Below are 18591 nucleotides of genomic sequence, written 5' to 3' on the forward strand. Positions count from 1 at the left end.
AAATAGGTGGTGGTAGGGGCTCACATGCTAATGGCCATGCGCTAATGGAAAAATTAGCACATGGCCATTAATTCAAAAATAGAAAAATCAGCCATTTTACCAATGCAGTAAAAGTGGCCTTAGTGTGCAAGAATGACCTGCTTAAGCATGCGCTAAGGCCACTTTTTTTTCGCAGTTTTAGTAAAAGGGGCCTTAAAATTGCTACCACATTTCTTATATCCAAAAGCAGCCAAGAATTATTTTCAATATTTTTTCTATTACAATAAATCTAACAATATAGATGCAACCCTCAATCCCTTGATTGCAATGTAACTAAACAAGATTCTGTAATTGAAAATTTTGAATAAAAATAAAAGCTGAAAAATAGTTGCTGCCACATTACTGCATAATAACATGCATCAACCCACATTATTTACTGCAGGTTCCAATTTATGCAATGAGACCTATATACCAATAACCTATGCTAATGGAATTACTATGTGCTAACACAACAGTGCGCCTCAGTAAATTTAGCTCATATAGCAGCACTTCCCAAACTGTGCCTTGGCAAACTCACAGGGGTGCCGTGGGGCAGATGGGAGTTCACACACTGAGTGCCAGAACAATGATTGGTATGGTATCGTTCATCCTCCTCTTTCCACCCCCTGCCCTGCTCGCTCACTCACTGCAGGCAGCGTTATAAGCGCTGCCTTCGGCCTGCCCCTGCAGCCTTATTTGTACAGCGTCCTGCCTACATGGGAACAGGAAGTGGCTGTACAAAGAAGACTTCCATGGCAGGATGAAGGCAACGCTTTCACATCGCTGCTGATGCCGATTTAACCGCTTTGAATGTAGTTGCAAAAACCTCAGAAAGGCGGTATATCAAGTCCCATTTCCTTTTCCCCTCATCCAAATTTCCCTGTGCAGACCACAAGATCAAAAGCCTCAGCAAACAGAAAACAACCTCAGAATATCTGCTGAGGACCTTTATGCCAAACTTTGCTACAGAAGGTTGTCACAGAGGCATTTCACAGAATAGCTCCCACAGATGGGTCTGTGGTACAAAGGAAAATATGTACTGATAGAAGTTGGTATAGCTGCAGCAGTGGGACTTGAACCCCTCTATAGTTTCTGAGGCTGCTATGCTAACCACTAGGCTACAGCAGCAGGCTGAACTCCCAGCTTTTCATTCAAAGATCACTGCAGTTAGGTAGGACACATCTCTGTGAAGCACCAAAGAAGTGCTGTGACCAGAAGCAGGATCCCACAGTATAGCATGACAACACACTCTAAGTCCCAAATGACATGTGTAAGCAAACTTGAGCACCGTTTATAGCAGCTGCAAAATCGGCACCAAATGTGTTTCTGTAAATGGCGCTCCAAGTTCGGCACCATTTATAGGTTAGAACGTAAATTCATGCTAAATGTTTAGGTGCAAGGGCTTAAACCAGCTCACACCTGGTACAAATCTTCAAGTCTACTTTAGGCGCAGGTCCCCCCCCCCCCCCCCCCCCCAAATTCTATAATATTGTGCTATCTTTTCTGGACACCCCTGGACCTGTCCATCTTCCTCTTATAGCCACGCCCCCTCTTCTGTTGCACACTAAAAAAATTATGCGCACAACTTTATAGAATAGTGTGTAGCAAGTTTTGTGCACAATTGCAAATTGTTGCTAATCAGCACCAATAACTGATTGTTACCACCCAATTATTAGTATGCAGAATTTGGGCACATGTCCAAATATCCACGAGCAATGTATAGTGCTATATATATATATATATATATATATATACTCTGCTGCCCGTCTCGTCTTCCGCCAGGGTCGCTTTACTCATACTACCCCTCTCCTCAAGACCCTTCACTGGCTCCCTATCCGTTTTCGCATCCTGTTCAAACTTCTTCTACTAACCTATAAATGTACTCACTCTGCTGCTCCCCAGTCTCTCTCCACACTCGTCCTTCCCTACACCCCTTCCCGTGCACTCCGCTCCATGGATAAATCCTTCTTATCTGTTCCCTTCTCCACTACTGCCAACTCCAGACTTCGCGCCTTCTGTCTCGCTGCACCCTACGCCTGGAATAAACTTCCTGAGCCCCTATGTCTTGCCCCATCCTTGGCCACCTTTAAATCTAGACTGAAAGCCCACCTCTTTAACATTGCTTTTGACTCGTAACCACTTGTAACCACTCACCTCCACCTACCCTCCTCTCTTCCTTCCCGTTCACATTAATTGATTTGATTTGCTTACTTTATTTATTTTTTGTCTATTAGTTTGTAAGCTCTCTGAGCAGGGACTGTCTTTCTTCTATGTTTGTGCAGCGCTGCGTACGCCTTGTAGCGCTATAGAAATGCTAAATAGTAGTAGTAGTAGTAATATATATATATATAAAACCTGAGGGACTATGATAAATGTCCTACTTCTGGTTTGATTTCATTTTTAATACTTTGTCATGGATGTCTGCCCTGTGCAATAAATGCAGGATAGATGCTTGCCATGCCCCCAACATTTACCACAAAGGCTTTGTACTTACCATACTTCAAGATTTCCATCTAAAGTGTGGTAAGTGCAAAGATTTACTGCACTTTAAAGGTTCCAAAATATGGATCAATTAATAAAGCTTGAGGTGTGGTTGAATACTTGGCATCTAAGATTCAATGCAAAAAAAGTGAATAATTGTACACTGCAAAAAAAAGATGAGAGCGATATTGATACTTATGGCACTGATAATTAGAGTTACATTTTTTACTGGTCTATTACTTATTTTGATGATTCTTCAAAATGGCCATTATTATTACCTATAATATAAAAAGCTTTTGGCAGAAGTGAGACTAAGTAATTCATGAACACAGAAGAGTCTTTTGGATGTCTAAGACAGATAATGAAATAAGCTTGTAATATTTCTGCAACTGGAATTAACTTCCTAATATCCTTTTTGAATAATATCAGTAAAATAGTAGATAATTTTTATAAGTCTGTCAACAGAACTAAACTCTGATCTCTACTTGGAATAAATGTATACAAATTCTGAAAACTTGGCTATTAATGGCTGGTGTGGAGAACCCTTCCTGTAACAGTTCAGCATCAGCTCCTGACGAAGTTCCATCTCAAGGTTTATGAACACTAGTCTGAAGAAAGAAAAATCATTGATAATAGAAGAGTATGGCAACATGTGAATAAAAATATTTTTGATACAAATTTGTTACTATATCAAAATGGAACAAATTTTGGTACATAAGAGAGAGTTGTTATCCTGGAAATACCGAAGCTTTGTTTAATCATTTTTTTCAGAACATTTACCCATATTTGGTAGTACACTCCATATATCTAAAACAACAGTAAAAGATGCAGAAAGTACAAAAAAAATCTAAAATTATTATATACATGAAATATTAGTGCAACACATATTTGTCACATTTATAAGATCTGTGTGAATATAAAATAATGTTAGAACAAAACATTTGTGATCACATAATACATTTTACAAACTGCTCTAGTGTCAGTGCTTAAAAATGTGTTCTAGCTAATATTGTACTGTATGATAATTTCCATAAAAAAGCTTTCACACACCAGAACGATAAACAAACAGCAAAAAAGGATTAATTCAGTAGTAGGCTGATAATTCAAATGAGCTTCTTACGGAGGCAATCCAAGTCTCAGAATGACTGGAATTTTTTTTTTGCAATTTCTGATACCCTTTTATTGGCCTAGCATTAAAATTATACAGACATATTGTTTTACACAAACTTTCCAGACCACAAAGGTCTCTTTTTCCAGATGATGAAGAGTATAGGTGATAAAGCTATTTAAATGGCAAAAGAGGCCACTGGAAATTATCAAAAATTGCTATCAAAATTACCAACCCAGAAGGTTGTGCCCGAAGGAGTTTCCAGACTCTCCTTCCTGTTCACTTAAATCATCAGATGTTTCTTCTGAGTCCTCTTCACTTTCACTGTCATCACTGGTGGTATCATCACTTTCATCACTGCTGTCATCATCAGTTTCATCATCATTTTCATCACCAGGATTCTGTTCAGTTTCTTCTGAAAAAAATATAACAAATACGCTTTAAGTCATTTGTTGACACATGAAAAACTCTCAAAAAGTAAAATTACTTCAGTGGATGCAAAAGAACAGAACAAAAATGTAAAAGTCTAAGGACCCTATTTTCTAAGCCATGCTGTAGGTGCAATAGCATTTTTAGTGCGCGCTCATGCTAGAGACACCCATATATTCCTATGGGTGTCTCTAGCATTAGCAAGTGCTAAAAATGCTAGCACACCTTAGTATACAGGGCCCTAAGAATGACAATATCTATAAATATTTTTGTTTGTAGGGTTTATTTAATTTATTTCCTTTTAGCGAACAGTCCTAGCTGCTAACAGCACTGACATCCTGCTGTTGCTGGCAGTTGAAGCTGCAAAGCAGTTTTGGATAAACTGAAAATGCTTGCTTTCTATAAAATTGAAGATATGTAGGGCGAGGACAGGAAACAGGATCAATGCTGAAAACTAAAAGCTCCTTTAAGTTATTTCTTCTATTTTATGCTGATGTAAAAAACATATGACTAAGCCAAGTCACCAGTTCCTAATCTTGGGGTTCCTGGTATGCTACTGTAACAGTATACTGTGAGTTTCATGCTTACAGTGGCATGAATCCTTTTTCAATAACCAGTCTAAATTAACTCTTTAGCAAAATATTGGGTAGGGGTGGTGATAAAAGGTGAGGAATTAGCACGCACACAAAAAACATGTTTTTCAGACATACTGGGCAATTTTATAACTTTGCATGCATAGGAAGTACATACAGTGGTGTTCATAGTCCTGCATCACTTAGTACAACAGGGTGAGAATCCCCAGACGAAAAAGGGTGCTTGAACTGGACTTTATAGGTTAACCATTTGGATTTGAAGTTAGTTTCATAGCCCACCCACTTGGTTAGGGTGAGGACCTCGGATACCTGAAGGTGGAAGGTGTTGGGGGGGGGGGGAGGGGGACTAACCCTTCTAGGATCCATTTATATAATTCCCTGAGTGTTGGGAGTGTGAGACAAACATCCAGAAGCTGTAACAGGTAACTCATATACATAGGATTTGCATACGCAGGTAAACTATGGATATTCCTTGCAAATAGGACAGGAGAAGGGAGAAAAGGCCTGTTAGGCCCAAATTGGGGGAGGAGTAACTGTTTGCCCCAGGACTTTCTGGGACCAACTGGGGGTGGACTGCTGAGGAACTGCCAACTCACCCTGACCATAAAGGAGGATTCACTTCAGGACCCTATGATTGGTGGGACTAAGGAGTTGGAGACTGTTCTCTCCCTTGCTGAAGGTAAGAGACTCTTCTACTAGAGATGATCATGGACTGACTAATCAATGGATTATTGTGGAGGATTGTGGACTAACCTTTGTTTTGGGTTATTACAAAGGGATCATGGACTAACCTTTATTCTGGAGTACTACAAAGAGAACACAGACTAACCAGTTTTGTTGGGTGATTCTATTTGGATGGTGCTGAAGTGGGAGAAAGAGAAGTCTTCACGATCACTTGGCCCATGTGTACGGGTGGGCAATGGATGACACTCGGTCAATCTGTTTTTAGCAGTTCAAAAACAAATTTTGAAGCTGTGTAATTGAGTATTTTATGTTGTTTTGTTCTAATTTTCATTCTGGGTTATTATATACTATGACTTGGAATATGTATTACTGTTGGCAGCCCTAATTATAAGCATGGAACATGTACTGTTTGCTTTTTTGAATTTTCACATTATTACTGATCAATTGCATTAACAGTTGCCTTATTGTAACCAGTACATTTTTAATATCAACATAGGTTTTGCTTTTGCTTTTAAATTTAGCCCTCAAAAGGACTGTTTCTACTTTATTTATTGTATTTAATATTTGTCTGCAAGAGAAAAGGCTAGCCAATCAAGTTGGCATTCCTCTGGTATAGAGTGGATGAGCTTCACAAGGTGATCATGTGTGATAATCCTATGCCAGGCTGCCATCAGTGACTCTATGAGCTCACACTTTGGTATTGGCTGTCATTTGGATATTTCCACTAACAACTTGTGTCACAGATTCTTGATGGGATTGAGATCTAGGGATGAAGCAGGACAGTCAATTGTTATCATGTTGTTGTTCTTTTTCTAGTCAACAATGGTCTTGGCCCTATGACATGGAGCACTGTCATCCCAGAAGATGTAATCACCAGAGAACAAATGTTTAGCTGATGGCAACACCTATAGGATTTCCACATTTTTCTTTGCATTTGCCATTCCTTCCACAATATGTATCCTTATGATACCAATTGCTGCCATAGAACACATCACTTTTATGGGATATTTAATTGACAGATCAAGGCACTCTGGTTTGAATTCCTCCCCTGGAAATTCTATGCCTTCTCCTGATTTCACAAGTTTCAAAATGTAGCCATAGAACACATCACCATTATGGGATATTTCACTGACAGATCAAGGCACTCTGGTCTGAATTCCTCCCCTGGAAATTATGTCTTTTCTTGATTTCACAAGATTCAAAATGTACTTTCGTCATGGAACAAGACCTTCTCCTACATTTCCTTCCTTGCTCCACTTAGAATATTTCACAGCCCAAGCCAATCTTCTTTTCCTTTGTTTGACTGTCAATAGTGGTTTCTTCCTGACCTTGCACCCTCTCAGACTAAATTCTAGGCATCTTCTTCTTACAGAGCATGAACTCACTGTAAATGAACATTTATTCTGCCATTCTCTTAACCGCTGAAGTGATGTAAGCTTCCTGTTCGTGAAGTGATATCCTCCTCAAAATACGATCTGGCCCGACAGTCCCCTTCCTTGGTTGCCCACAGTGGTACTTGTCTTTTGTATCTCCAGTCGCCATCTTCTTCTGTAGCACCTGAATTATGGTACTCTGATTGCACCCTACTCTTGATGCAATCTCTCTGCTCAAATAGCCCTCTTTGTGACAAGAACGACTATTCTGACTCTGTTCTCCTGTAACAAGTACTGAAATTTGGATTTCATGGTTTTTGGTATGCTGGCCAATCAGTATGAAATGCACCAGCATTCAATATCATGGGACATTTATAGTTCCAACATCAGACCTAAAGTCTAAATGTGATTGGCTATTATTACTTCTGGTTAGTCATTACACTATATGCTGATTGGCTGATTTCGATCCTTACATTTGGCACAATCTATATTTGCCATTAACATCATGTAGCTACCTCCAAACCTACACAAATAGTGCAAGATGGTGACTTAAATGAATGCACATTGAATTTGTATGAATACAGGATACTTACAACAAAATAAAATAACTAGTATATATTTCCTCAAGCTATAGATATAAATAATAAATGACTTCAAAAAGTGGTAATTTACACAAGTGATGCAGGACTTATGCACACCACTGAAACTGATGCAGTTATATTTACACATAATCTTTGTAGGGTTACTTTACACAAATTATGCACAAATCCAAATCCCTCATCAACCATGCCTCTACCCCCACATGTACCTTTTGACAGGGTTAGAGGCAAGCCATAAGAGGCACTTAAGTATTTTCCAGTATTCCATAATGAGGGAAGATACTTTCTTAACCAAATCTGGGAGCCTTCTAAACTCTGTACACAGTGAACCTTCTTACTCATAGGATAAACAGAGAGGAAAATCTCCAACATTCTCATCTAAACATCTTTGATGTTCCTTCAATAGGCACTGTCACAACTTCCTTGGAAGGTTCAAGAAATCAGAGGACATCCAGTATTTCTGCCTTGGGTTCCTCCTCTAACTTAAATGGAGTGTCTACCATTATTTTCTGAACAAAATCAATGGAAATGTTCCTCAGGTGGGGGCTTTCTCTTTTCATGGAAAATTGTTGAAGCCAATGGCAAGTCTGTTGAGTCCTTTTCTTCAGAGTATCAGAAAGTTCATAGTGTCCCAGGAATTCTCAGAATCTGACCATGAAAAAAAATTTAGTGAAGAAGTCTAGATCTGTATCTGGTTAGAGCTTTTCAGATTAGAGGGAAAGAGTTTCAAGTGAGGATGTCTAGACACCAAAGATCTTTGATGGTTCAGTGAAATGTTTTGCCCAAAGCACTGGAGATCGATACCAGTGTGACAGATGTTGAATCAAAGGCCCTTTGATGTCTGTGTCAATTGCCTCCAGGCAATGCATGAGTATCAGCTAGAACACTCTTTGCTTCGACATTGATGATGCTGAAGATGAGGCATTGCATCATACAAGCAGATGCTCCAGGTGCGCATCAATCTAATTGAGCAACTTCCCGAAAATTGTTGATGCCAAAGGCTGGGGATGGGGGGGGGGCTGGTAGTTGCAAACGAGTGCCCATAGTCATCCTAACTAACTTGTAGTTGAATTAGTAACTTGGTATCAGGTTCAGGGAAACTGTCATGACTCTACTGCCATCAAACAGCACCAGAAAACACAGTGCCCCAGTGCTTTCAACACCATGCTTCAATGGGGTACAATCTTGATGCTTCCTGGCATCCACTTGAAGGTCAACATCATGGACCATTGGCATCAAAGAAAAACATGAATTCTTCCTTTTCTTCAGTTGGGAACTGGTCCATGACTACTCTTGATGGACTCTTGTGACACTTGATGTCAAGGACGACTGAGGTACCCCTGATGTATTGTCAGCATCTAGTATTGCTCCTGGACCTTGGAAATTGATGCCTCTAATGCCAATGTCAATAGAACAGACTTAGAAGTGCCAAAGATAAACTCACATTGTTCTTTTGGCTAAGAAGCTCCCTCTTCGTCATCTAGGAAAACAGGAGACATCAAGGAGGACTGTGATTGGGCACAAAGAAACAAAGAAATGCAACCTACAGTTATAACTATCTGTTTCAGTTTTGCTGCAATGCCGACATTTCTTTTTTTGGGAAATGTTTGTTTAAAAAACATCCGCAATTAAATCAAATGACTATTATGAAACTATGAACTCAACTGGGGTGCCTTATGAAGAGGCCCGAGCGGAGGACGAGGAAAAATGAATATGAAACTTAAAAAGTTACCAAGAAAACTGACTAGGGGAGTTCTATGAGGGATACTGAAAGAGGCATGGCATGACAGCATCATGCGAAAAGGAAAATTATTTTCGTGAAAGAAAACTTCAGAAGGCAGTAGGAATGCATCTTCATGGATCTGGAAAAAAAGATGACAGATGTCTTGTGTAAGAGTGATGAGTAGAAACTGACGTACATAGGCGATGAGGCTTTTTCTAAAGCATCCAGATGAATCTGAGCTGGGAAAGCTTTATCCATGGTTGGCTTTGTCAGATGTCGTTATCCATCAGTGAGAACTTGCTATCCTGCTTGTCCTCTAAGAACAATGAATTCATTTGCATGAATAAAGATTTCAAAAGTTTTGCGCCTTTCTTTTTTTAAACACAAGGGATTCTGTCTTTTGTATTTTAGTGAGAAAAACTTTTTTTTAACCTTTATTCTTACGCCTATGTTTACTAAGCGGCAATATGGGCGTGTTAGCATTTTTAACGCGCGTAAATGGTTTATGTGTGTTAAATGCTAATGTACCCAAAGAAATGTATAGGCACATTAGCGTTTAACGTGCCTTAAATTGAATGCACCTTAGTAAACATACTCCTTAGTAACTTAGTATCACTATTTCTTTTACTACTTTTCCCTCCAGCCTCCCCATTCTTTAACAAAAGCAGTGGTTTAACGTTGTGGTATGGCACATTTATATTGTTTCCTTCCATTTTCTAATGCTATCAGATATTGAAATTGTTCATTTTGATGCATGAATTACACCAGAGGGGGGTTTTCAGGGCTGAAAACAAAAACAGAAAGGAATCTGCCATTATACTGTGCCACAAAGTGATGGTGAAACATTGTTAAGCTCTTACTGGAGGAAAACACAGAAAACTATTTAAAAAAAACTGTCAAAAAGATTCTATCTATCACTGGCAAGCAAGTTATGTGATTTTATTTTTATAGAATTCAACATCAACACAAAGCATATCTTTGTTCAGCAAATACAGCCAAATGAAAAAGGAAGAAATTAAACTCTCATAAGTTATATAACAGCCTTCAACAGTCCACAATAAGGGGGAGCTCATGGGCAACCTTTCTATGAGAGGATAGATAGAAGGTTCAAAGAAAAGATTAGGGGCCCTTTTACTAAGCCACGTAAGCGCTTACGTGCACCCAATGTGTGGCAATTCCGAGTTACTGCCCTGCTACTGTGTGGCCCATGCAGTAATTTCATTTTTTTTTTACACGCACCCATTATGCACACTGGAAAATATTTTTATTTTCTGGCATGCGGGTGGTAATCGGCATTTTACGCACATAGACCATTACCGCCCGGTTACCACGTGAGACCTTACTGCTAGGTCAATGGCTGGTGGTAAGGTCTCAAACCCAAAATGGACGCGCAGCAATTTTCATTTTGCCACACGTCCATTTTTGGCAAAAGTTTTAAAAAAGGCATTTTTTACAGGTGCGCTGAAAAATGATTTTGCGTGCGCCCAATACACGAATCTACACTAAAAGGGCTTCTAAGTCACATTATCTACATTCATAATACATTTACAAAGGAATTTTAACTGAATTCTAGCCCCCAATCTCAAAACTTGTTGCCTTATAAATAAAAAGTTTTTCCTCCTCTCTCCCAAAAACATACAAGTGGTAGTTTGTCTGAAATACAGCCTCAGCAATGATTCCTTATCTTGCAAAAGCACGAAGGAAACTAGAAGTGTGGCTCTATAAGCTATGTTCTCCTGAGATATCTACAGTAAAGCTGTAATATTCAAACTGGCTGAGGTGAACTCTGCCGCTATTGGACCTTCCAAATTTTCCACCTTACCTAAACTGCCAGACATTAAAAAATCAAAACAAAAAAAAAAACCCAAAGTATTTTCTGTATAGGTGGAAGTGCATTTTGACTACATGCCTGAATTATACCAGGGGTTGTTTCTGGGTGATAATTAAAAATGTAAAGAAATCTGACATTATAATTTGCCACAAAATGATGGCACATCTTTATGCTCTTATTGGAAGAAAACACACACACACACACACACACACACACACACACACAAAAAAAAGACCTAGAATCTTTTTTATATCAACTACTGACAAGCAAGTTAAGGGGTCCTTTTACTAAGCCACGTAAGCGTCTAAGCACAGCAAAATGGAGTTACCGCCCGGCTACCGTGTGGCTCTTGTGGTAATTTCATTTTTGGAGCACATCCAATATGCATGTCCGAAAAATAATTTTTATTTTCAGACGCGCATAGGTCATTACTGCATTACCTCTGGGTTAATGGCTGGCGGTAAGGTCGCAGACCCAAAACGGACATGTAACAATTTTGATTTTGCCGCACGTCTTTCGGCAAAATTTTTTAAAAAAGGCCTTTTTTACAGGCATGCTAAAAAATGGATCAGCGTGTGCCCAAAACCCATGCCTACGCTACCGCAAGCCATTTTTCAGCACACCTTACTAAAAGGACCCCTAAGTGATGTTAGAACCAGTTTTCAGGGGTGACTGGCATTGTTCAAACAGAAGTTAAGAGGCTAACTTGTTCCATACGGTGTTTCCAAATCCTGTCCTAGAAACGCATCTTAGAACTCATGTTTTCAGGACAGCTATGATGAATAAGCATGAAATAGATCTTTATACACTGGATGCCCAATATATGCAAGTATTAGTCATTACATTAAGGCAAAAGTTATAAATTTACTTTCAAATAGGGCACCTAGTTTCAAAACTATGGTCCCAAAGAATAAAGCATACCAACCTAAAGTGTTTTTTCACTTGTGTTTAACATGCATTCTTCAGCATTAATTTTACTCCCTTATTTAATACAGATTTCAGCACACATTCAAGTGCATGGAAAGAACCTGCAAATAGAATTGAGTCCAGTGCAGGAAAGTGAGCTACACTAAGTATTATTTTACCTTTCAGCACTTTTATGAAAATAAATGGAATAATATTAAAACAAAAATATCCTGACACCTGAATTCCCAAGATGACCAGTGGAAAAAGGATCCCCAATTCGGGTTTCCAGGTCCCAGGAGACCTGTGATGCCCAAGCCACAGGGAATATAATCTAGGAGCATGAGCCAAAGGCCTTCCGCTGTGCAGGTTAGTAAACGGGGGTATTTTGAAAATACGCTTCTAAATCTACTTCCATAGCCACCTTTTTTTTCCACATACAACTTCTGCCCAAGCCTCTGAAAGCTGATCACATTTTGTTTATATATTTATTAAAATTGTTTATTGTATAATTAAACTCAGACTTGCAAATGTATATAGTTTTAAGAATAATACTGCAAAAAAACAAAATATTTTAAGGATTTGTTTTTCACACATTTTACAAAAACTTGAATTTTCAAACGTACCCATCTGCAACTTCTTTTCAATAAGCGGCAAAAACTGTTTGGCTTCAGGATTTTCTGGTTCATATATAAGAACTAAAAATTAACAACATAAGTTAGTATATCTGGAGAACAGATAAAAATGTACAATATCATGAAACTGTGCCAAGCAGATCAGTGGTTCAGTGGCATTGTTATGTGTTGTCATGCGGAGGAATGGCCCTTCTAAACTGAGTTAGGCAAGGGTTTAAGGAGGCAACCTTCACAATCACTGGAGAGGATGGAGCTGTAATTATCATTCAGGGCAGTAACTGGTGGCACATGATAAAGGAAGTATAGGTTTTGGACCACTGCTGAAATAATTAGACTAGGGAGATTAGAAGAGTGAATCTATTAAAATAGAAGAAACATGAAAAAAATATTATATTTCTCAATTTCAACAATTTTTATTATTTTAAAATTAACAAATACAGATTCAAAAAGACAATGCTAACAAACAGAATAACAATAACGCAATAGGAATAAGAACAGTAATGTAACCTAAAATCAAGATCAAGTTCTTCTTATCTCTCCCAAAACCTGGAAAGTCTTGATGGCCCTACCCTCAACCAGCTACCAACTAGGGATTTGCTTTCATTTTGAAGAGAAATAAAAAGTGCAATGAAATAGGCTTGTTTCATGTCATTTCAAAATGGGAAAAAAATGGAAACATTCATTTTATTTAAGAGCATTTTTTTGCAAATAGTATGAGTTAATCCTGAAATACAACAGGGAAAAGTACAAAAAAAAAGCTCTCCCAATGAAATGACTGAAATTAATCTTCTCCAAAATATGAAAAAAAAAATAATAACCCCTCCCCACAAACAAAAACAACAGAAAAGTGAAACCATGCACATACCTACCATCAATTGCCCTTAAAAAGCCATTTATACTTCTAATCATCTCAGTAAAGCACATGGTTTTGTGGAATGACCTCCCGGTGAAGTGGTGGAGACAAAAATAGTGTCTGAATTCAAGAGAGCTTGGGACAAGTACATAAGGTAGTGATAGGGAAAGTAGATGGCATGGGTGGGCAGACTGGATAGGCCATATGGTTTTTATCTGCTGTGAGGATTCCAGGATAATAGGTGAGGATGTAGCCAGAGAAAGGAGCAGGAAGGGAAGATTTCCCCCTGAAAACTTAAACTACAAGTCCCAGGTTCCTCGGGGTAGATGGCCCACCCCTTCTCAGAGATACAAGCATCTTGTTTTCTCTGAGATGGAGGAAGACTACAGTTCCCAAGAACATCTGCATAAAACACCAGATCCTATTAGGGAGGAGAGTAAGAACTACAGGTCCCAGGCTCCAGGTGAGGAGGTTGTGGACTGGTTCAGAGAGGCTAATCAGGAGGATTTGGAACAGCTGGGGGATATACAGGGAGAAGAGCTGATGGACTGGCAGCCAGAGGCAGGAGTGGAGGAGTTGTCCCAAGGGGTAGATGCAGCTGGGATTGAACCCATGGATAGCTCTGCACTGGCACAGGTACAGGGAAAAAGGCTAAAATGGTTTATAACAGCCCTATTTTCTAGCTTGGGTCGGAAATGGAGGAGTGCTTGATAGCAGAAACTCTGGACGTCTGAACAGGGGAGTCCGGGTGAAGCTCACTACAGAAGCGGTGACTGAAGCTGGTATTTGTGCTGTGTGGCTCAAACCTGACCCAAGTGGGTGGAATCCAGGTGTTAGAAGCTGGTAGTGGGAGGGGGTCCCTTCAACCTCTGTTTGTGTGAGAGGTGAAGGAAAAGAAGTTGAGCTTGAAACAGTGAACTGCAATATTAAAAGAACTTTATCTCCTGAAGAACTGTATTCTTGGGGAATTCATGAGCTTTGGGCCTGTGGCTGAGGGAAGCTGAGCGGAACAAGCTTAAACACTTAAAATGCTCACAAAGCTCTTTTTCTTTTTAAAATCCTCAGAAAAGTAAAATCTTCAATTCCTGCTCCTTTTTTTAATTAAAGGTAAGGAAACAAGAGTCCTTCCAGACCAATTCAGACTGCACAGGTTTCAGACCTACCTCTTGCTGGAGACTGAGAAATACTGGCTGGCCAAGATGCTTCACAGAATTCTTAAGAAACTAGTAAAAAAGGCCCGTTTCTGGAGCAAATGAAACGGGCGCTAGCAAGGTTTTCCTCCCCAACCCCCCCCCCCTACCCCTTCGTTGTTGTGAAGCCACTGACGCCATTGCTCCTCACCTCGTCAACGCACCTTCATCACCTTCTTCGTTCTGAAGCCACTGACGCCATTGCTCCGCCCTCGAAGTCATCACGTTTGACGTGAGGGCGGGGCCCAGAGACTTGGTGATTTCGGTGGCTTCACCACCACGAACCCTTCATGAAGGAAGTGACGTCAGTGGCTTGGCTTCAGTGACGTCAGTGTCTTCAGAACGTTGAGGGTGAGTTTTATTATACAGTGGGGGAAATAAGTATTTGATCCCTTGCTGATTTTGTAAGTTTGCCCACTGACAAAGACATGAGCAGCCCATAATTGAAGGGTAGGTTATTGGTAACAGTGAGAGATAGCACATCACAAATTAAATCCGGAAAATCACATTGTGGAAAGTATATGAATTTATTTGCATTCTGCAGAGGGAAATAAGTATTTGATCCCCCACCAACCAGTAAGAGATCTGGCCCCTACAGACCAGGTAGATGCTCCAAATCAACTCGTTACCTGCATGACAGACAGCTGTCGGCAATGGTCACCTGTATGAAAGACACCTGTCCACAGACTCAGTGAATCAGTCAGACTCTAACCTCTACAAAATGGCCAAGAGCAAGGAGCTGTCTAAGGATGTCAGGGACAAGATCATACACCTGCACAAGGCTGGAATGGGCTACAAAACCATCAGTAAGACGCTGGGCGAGAAGGAGACAACTGTTGGTGCCATAGTAAGAAAATGGAAGAAGTACAAAATGACTGTCAATCGACAAAGATCTGGGGCTCCACGCAAAATCTCACCTCGTGGGGTATCCTTGATCATGAGGAAGGTTAGAAATCAGCCTACAACTACAAGGGGGGAACTTGTCAATGATCTCAAGGCAGCTGGGACCACTGTCACCACGAAAACCATTGGTAACACATTACGACATAACGGATTGCAATCCTGCAGTGCCCGCAAGGTCCCCCTGCTCCGGAAGGCACATGTGACGGCCCGTCTGAAGTTTGCCAGTGAACACCTGGATGATGCCGAGAGTGATTGGGAGAAGGTGCTGTGGTCAGATGAGACAAAAATTGAGCTCTTTGGCATGAACTCAACTCGCCGTGTTTGGAGGAAGAGAAATGCTGCCTATGACCCAAAGAACACCGTCCCCACTGTCACGCATTGAGGTGGAAATGTTATGTTTTGGGGGTGTTTCTCTGCTAAGGGCACAGGACTACTTCACCGCATCAATGGGAGAATGGATGGGGCCATATACCGTACAATTCTGAGTGACAACCTCCTTCCCTCCGCCAGGGCCTTAAAAATGGGTCGTGGCTGGGTCTTCCAGCACGACAATGACCCAAAACATACAGCCAAGGCAACAAAGGAGTGGCTCAGGAAGAAGCACATTAGGGTCATGGAGTGGCCTAGCCAGTCACCAGACCTTAATCCCATTGAAAACTTATGGAGGGAGCTGAAGCTGCGAGTTGCCAAGCGACAGCCCAGAACTCTTAATGATTTAGAGATGATCTGCAAAGAGGAGTGGACCAAAATTCCTCCTGACATGTGTGCAAACCTCATCATCAACTACAGAAGACGTCTGACCGCTGTGCTTGCCAACAAGGGTTTTGCCACCAAGTATTAGGTCTTGTTTGCCAGAGGGATCAAATACTTATTTCCCTCTGCAGAATGCAAATAAATTCATATACTTTCCACAATGTGATTTTCCGGATTTAATTTGTGATGTGCTATCTCTCACTGTTACCAATAACCTACCCTTCAATTATGGGCTGCTCATGTCTTTGTCAGTGGGCAAACTTACAAAATCAGCAAGGGATCAAATACTTATTTCCCCCACTGTATAGATGACATCACAGCTCATTAGTTCTGTCTCTACTTGTTGGTAGGGTGACACAAACCCAAGTGTCTGGACTGGTCTGGTGGGACGATAAGGAATTCTATAATTCTACAAAACAGGGACAAGTGAATTTTAAATGGAATAGAGGATATAACTCCATATTTAATCAAGCTGTAGAATCTCTTACCAAAGAATGTGGTTAAGGCATCTATTATAGTTGGCTTTCAAAAGAGTTTAGAAAAGATCCTGCAGAAAAAAAATCTGTAAACTATTAAAAACCAGATAGACTTGGGAAAGTCATGGTCTATACTTGAGAGTGAATACAAAGAATGGACCTACTCTTCGGCATCATATCAGGTACTTACGATCTGGATTAGATATTGTTAAAAAGTGGCAACTGGGTGCAATGGTCCTTATGGTATGACCCAGCAGAAAACCTCGAGACCTTTCGGGAGACTAGCTGAGCTCTCCTAGCTAGGTACAGAAGAACCACTGTAATGCAGTACGTGTGATACCAAAATCAGAGAGATGAGTAAACAGCATTGAATAATCGACAGTATAAATGGTAATACTAGGATTATACAGCAAGAGCAGTCTCCATACTAAACTCAGTGTAAAAAAGCCTGACTGAAAACCGCCAAGGCATTGCTCTGGCCATGAAATTCCTGACGCTGCACTACAACAGTCCATTTTAAAAAGATCCCACTATTTTTTCTCTGAGCTTGAAAACTGTGAGTTTAGAAACAACATTAATTCCTTATAGTCTTTAAGACTTTTTAATACTTTAAAATGTAAAGCTGCAATAGTAGGAACATGGGTGTCATCATAATTGTATGAATGAAATTCCCCCATAACATCACTGCAGCTTCATTCATGTGGTAATGTCTCCAAGTGGGTTAATTTCATTCCTCAGTGCAACTCTTTTTATTACTTCCAAAATCAATACACTTAGAGGCATGTATATAATCACATCTCAAGCACCACTATATGGCTTAACATGAAAGATCAACCAACAGCCAAGGTTTCCCACATTTTGTGAAATAATTCTTGTGATTAAGATACTCCATTGCTACAGCTTCACAATTATACATGACCTACTGTATTCCACCACACATTATGTTGAAAATATGTGCTACCTTTCCAATCAGTCAATATAACTTGAAGAGCCACCCCAATAACTAAGTCAAAAAGTTTTGAACAAGAATTGGATAAGCCCTAAGATAGGCCCATCAATTTCAAAACAATGCTTCAAATGTAAGTTTTTCTCAAGATGGAAGGCAAAGCTAATCTTTCCCTATACCATGTGCTAATATTCTGCAAGCTGGCACAAAATAACATGTGGGAGAGTGTGTCTATCTCCTTCTTATAGAACCAAAATAGTGATGAAGGGATAGACTGTATTTTAGCATTTATAAGGCCTCCAAATTGCTCTATGGACTATATTTTAAGTTCTGCATGGATAAAGACAGCCAAGTTGATTTGCTCTATACCCAATTCCAAACCTTATTTCCAAATGTCACATGAAAGTAGTGAAGAAAGCAATTTAAACAACAATCTTACCAATTCTCTTCTTAACGACACAGTGGAAGGCAAAACTAAACAAAGGTTATACAGAAGATAAGACTTGCCATTGGAATGTAGCTAGAAAGCAATTACCACAAACACTTACTGTCTAAGCAACAAAGTTCATGATCTGCAAGCCCTAATGTTTGAGGCAGATTTAAATATTGTTGCTACGATATGGTTCAATGACTCCCATGAATGGGATAAAAACATACCGGGCTGTATTCTATTCAGGAAGAATAGAGATGGTTGAAAAGGTGTAGCTCTGTATGTGAGAAACAATATTAAAGCAACTGAAATGCAAGAGGCCTGGGGAAAGGAAGAAGCAATATGGATCGCCTTGAATTGAGAAAAAGGAACCTCAGATGTCCAACACAATCAGAGCTGCTTGAGAAAGATCTGGTTGTAGATATCCAAAAGTTGGGAAAGAAAGGGAAGGTGCTGCTGCTGGGAGATTTCAATCTGTCAAGCAGAAAAACTTCTCATATGTTAAGAGCCTGAAACTGGTATAGTTATACTGCAGGAGACACACCTATCTTATAAGGAGTCTTGTAAACTTAAAGATGGATGGATTTCATGATGCCTTTTCTGCAGCTACAATAAAAAAAAAAGAATGGGGTTGTCATTTTGATAAAGCAGCATTCTAATACT

The 18591-nt window shown here is 39.9% G+C and overlaps 1 protein-coding gene across 1 annotated transcript in view; it reads right to left on the minus strand.

Annotated features, from left to right (window-relative positions):
* Positions 1–3214: 3214 nt before the first annotated feature.
* The window catches only part of ERICH2 (glutamate rich 2), an 83584-nt gene continuing 68207 nt past the window's right edge, over positions 3215–18591 (minus strand). The window contains exons 12-13 of the mRNA XM_030210434.1: positions 12369–12440; positions 3215–4022 (exon numbers count right to left, since the gene is read on the minus strand). Of these exons, the coding sequence (XP_030066294.1) occupies positions 3835–4022; positions 12369–12440 (260 nt within the window). The 3' untranslated portion in view covers positions 3215–3834. The remainder of the gene's footprint in view (positions 4023–12368; positions 12441–18591) is intronic.

The sequence above is a fragment of the Microcaecilia unicolor genome, chromosome 7 (genome assembly GCF_901765095.1).
Source record: "Microcaecilia unicolor chromosome 7, aMicUni1.1, whole genome shotgun sequence".
In the NCBI taxonomy this organism is placed as follows: Eukaryota; Metazoa; Chordata; class Amphibia; order Gymnophiona; family Siphonopidae; genus Microcaecilia; species Microcaecilia unicolor.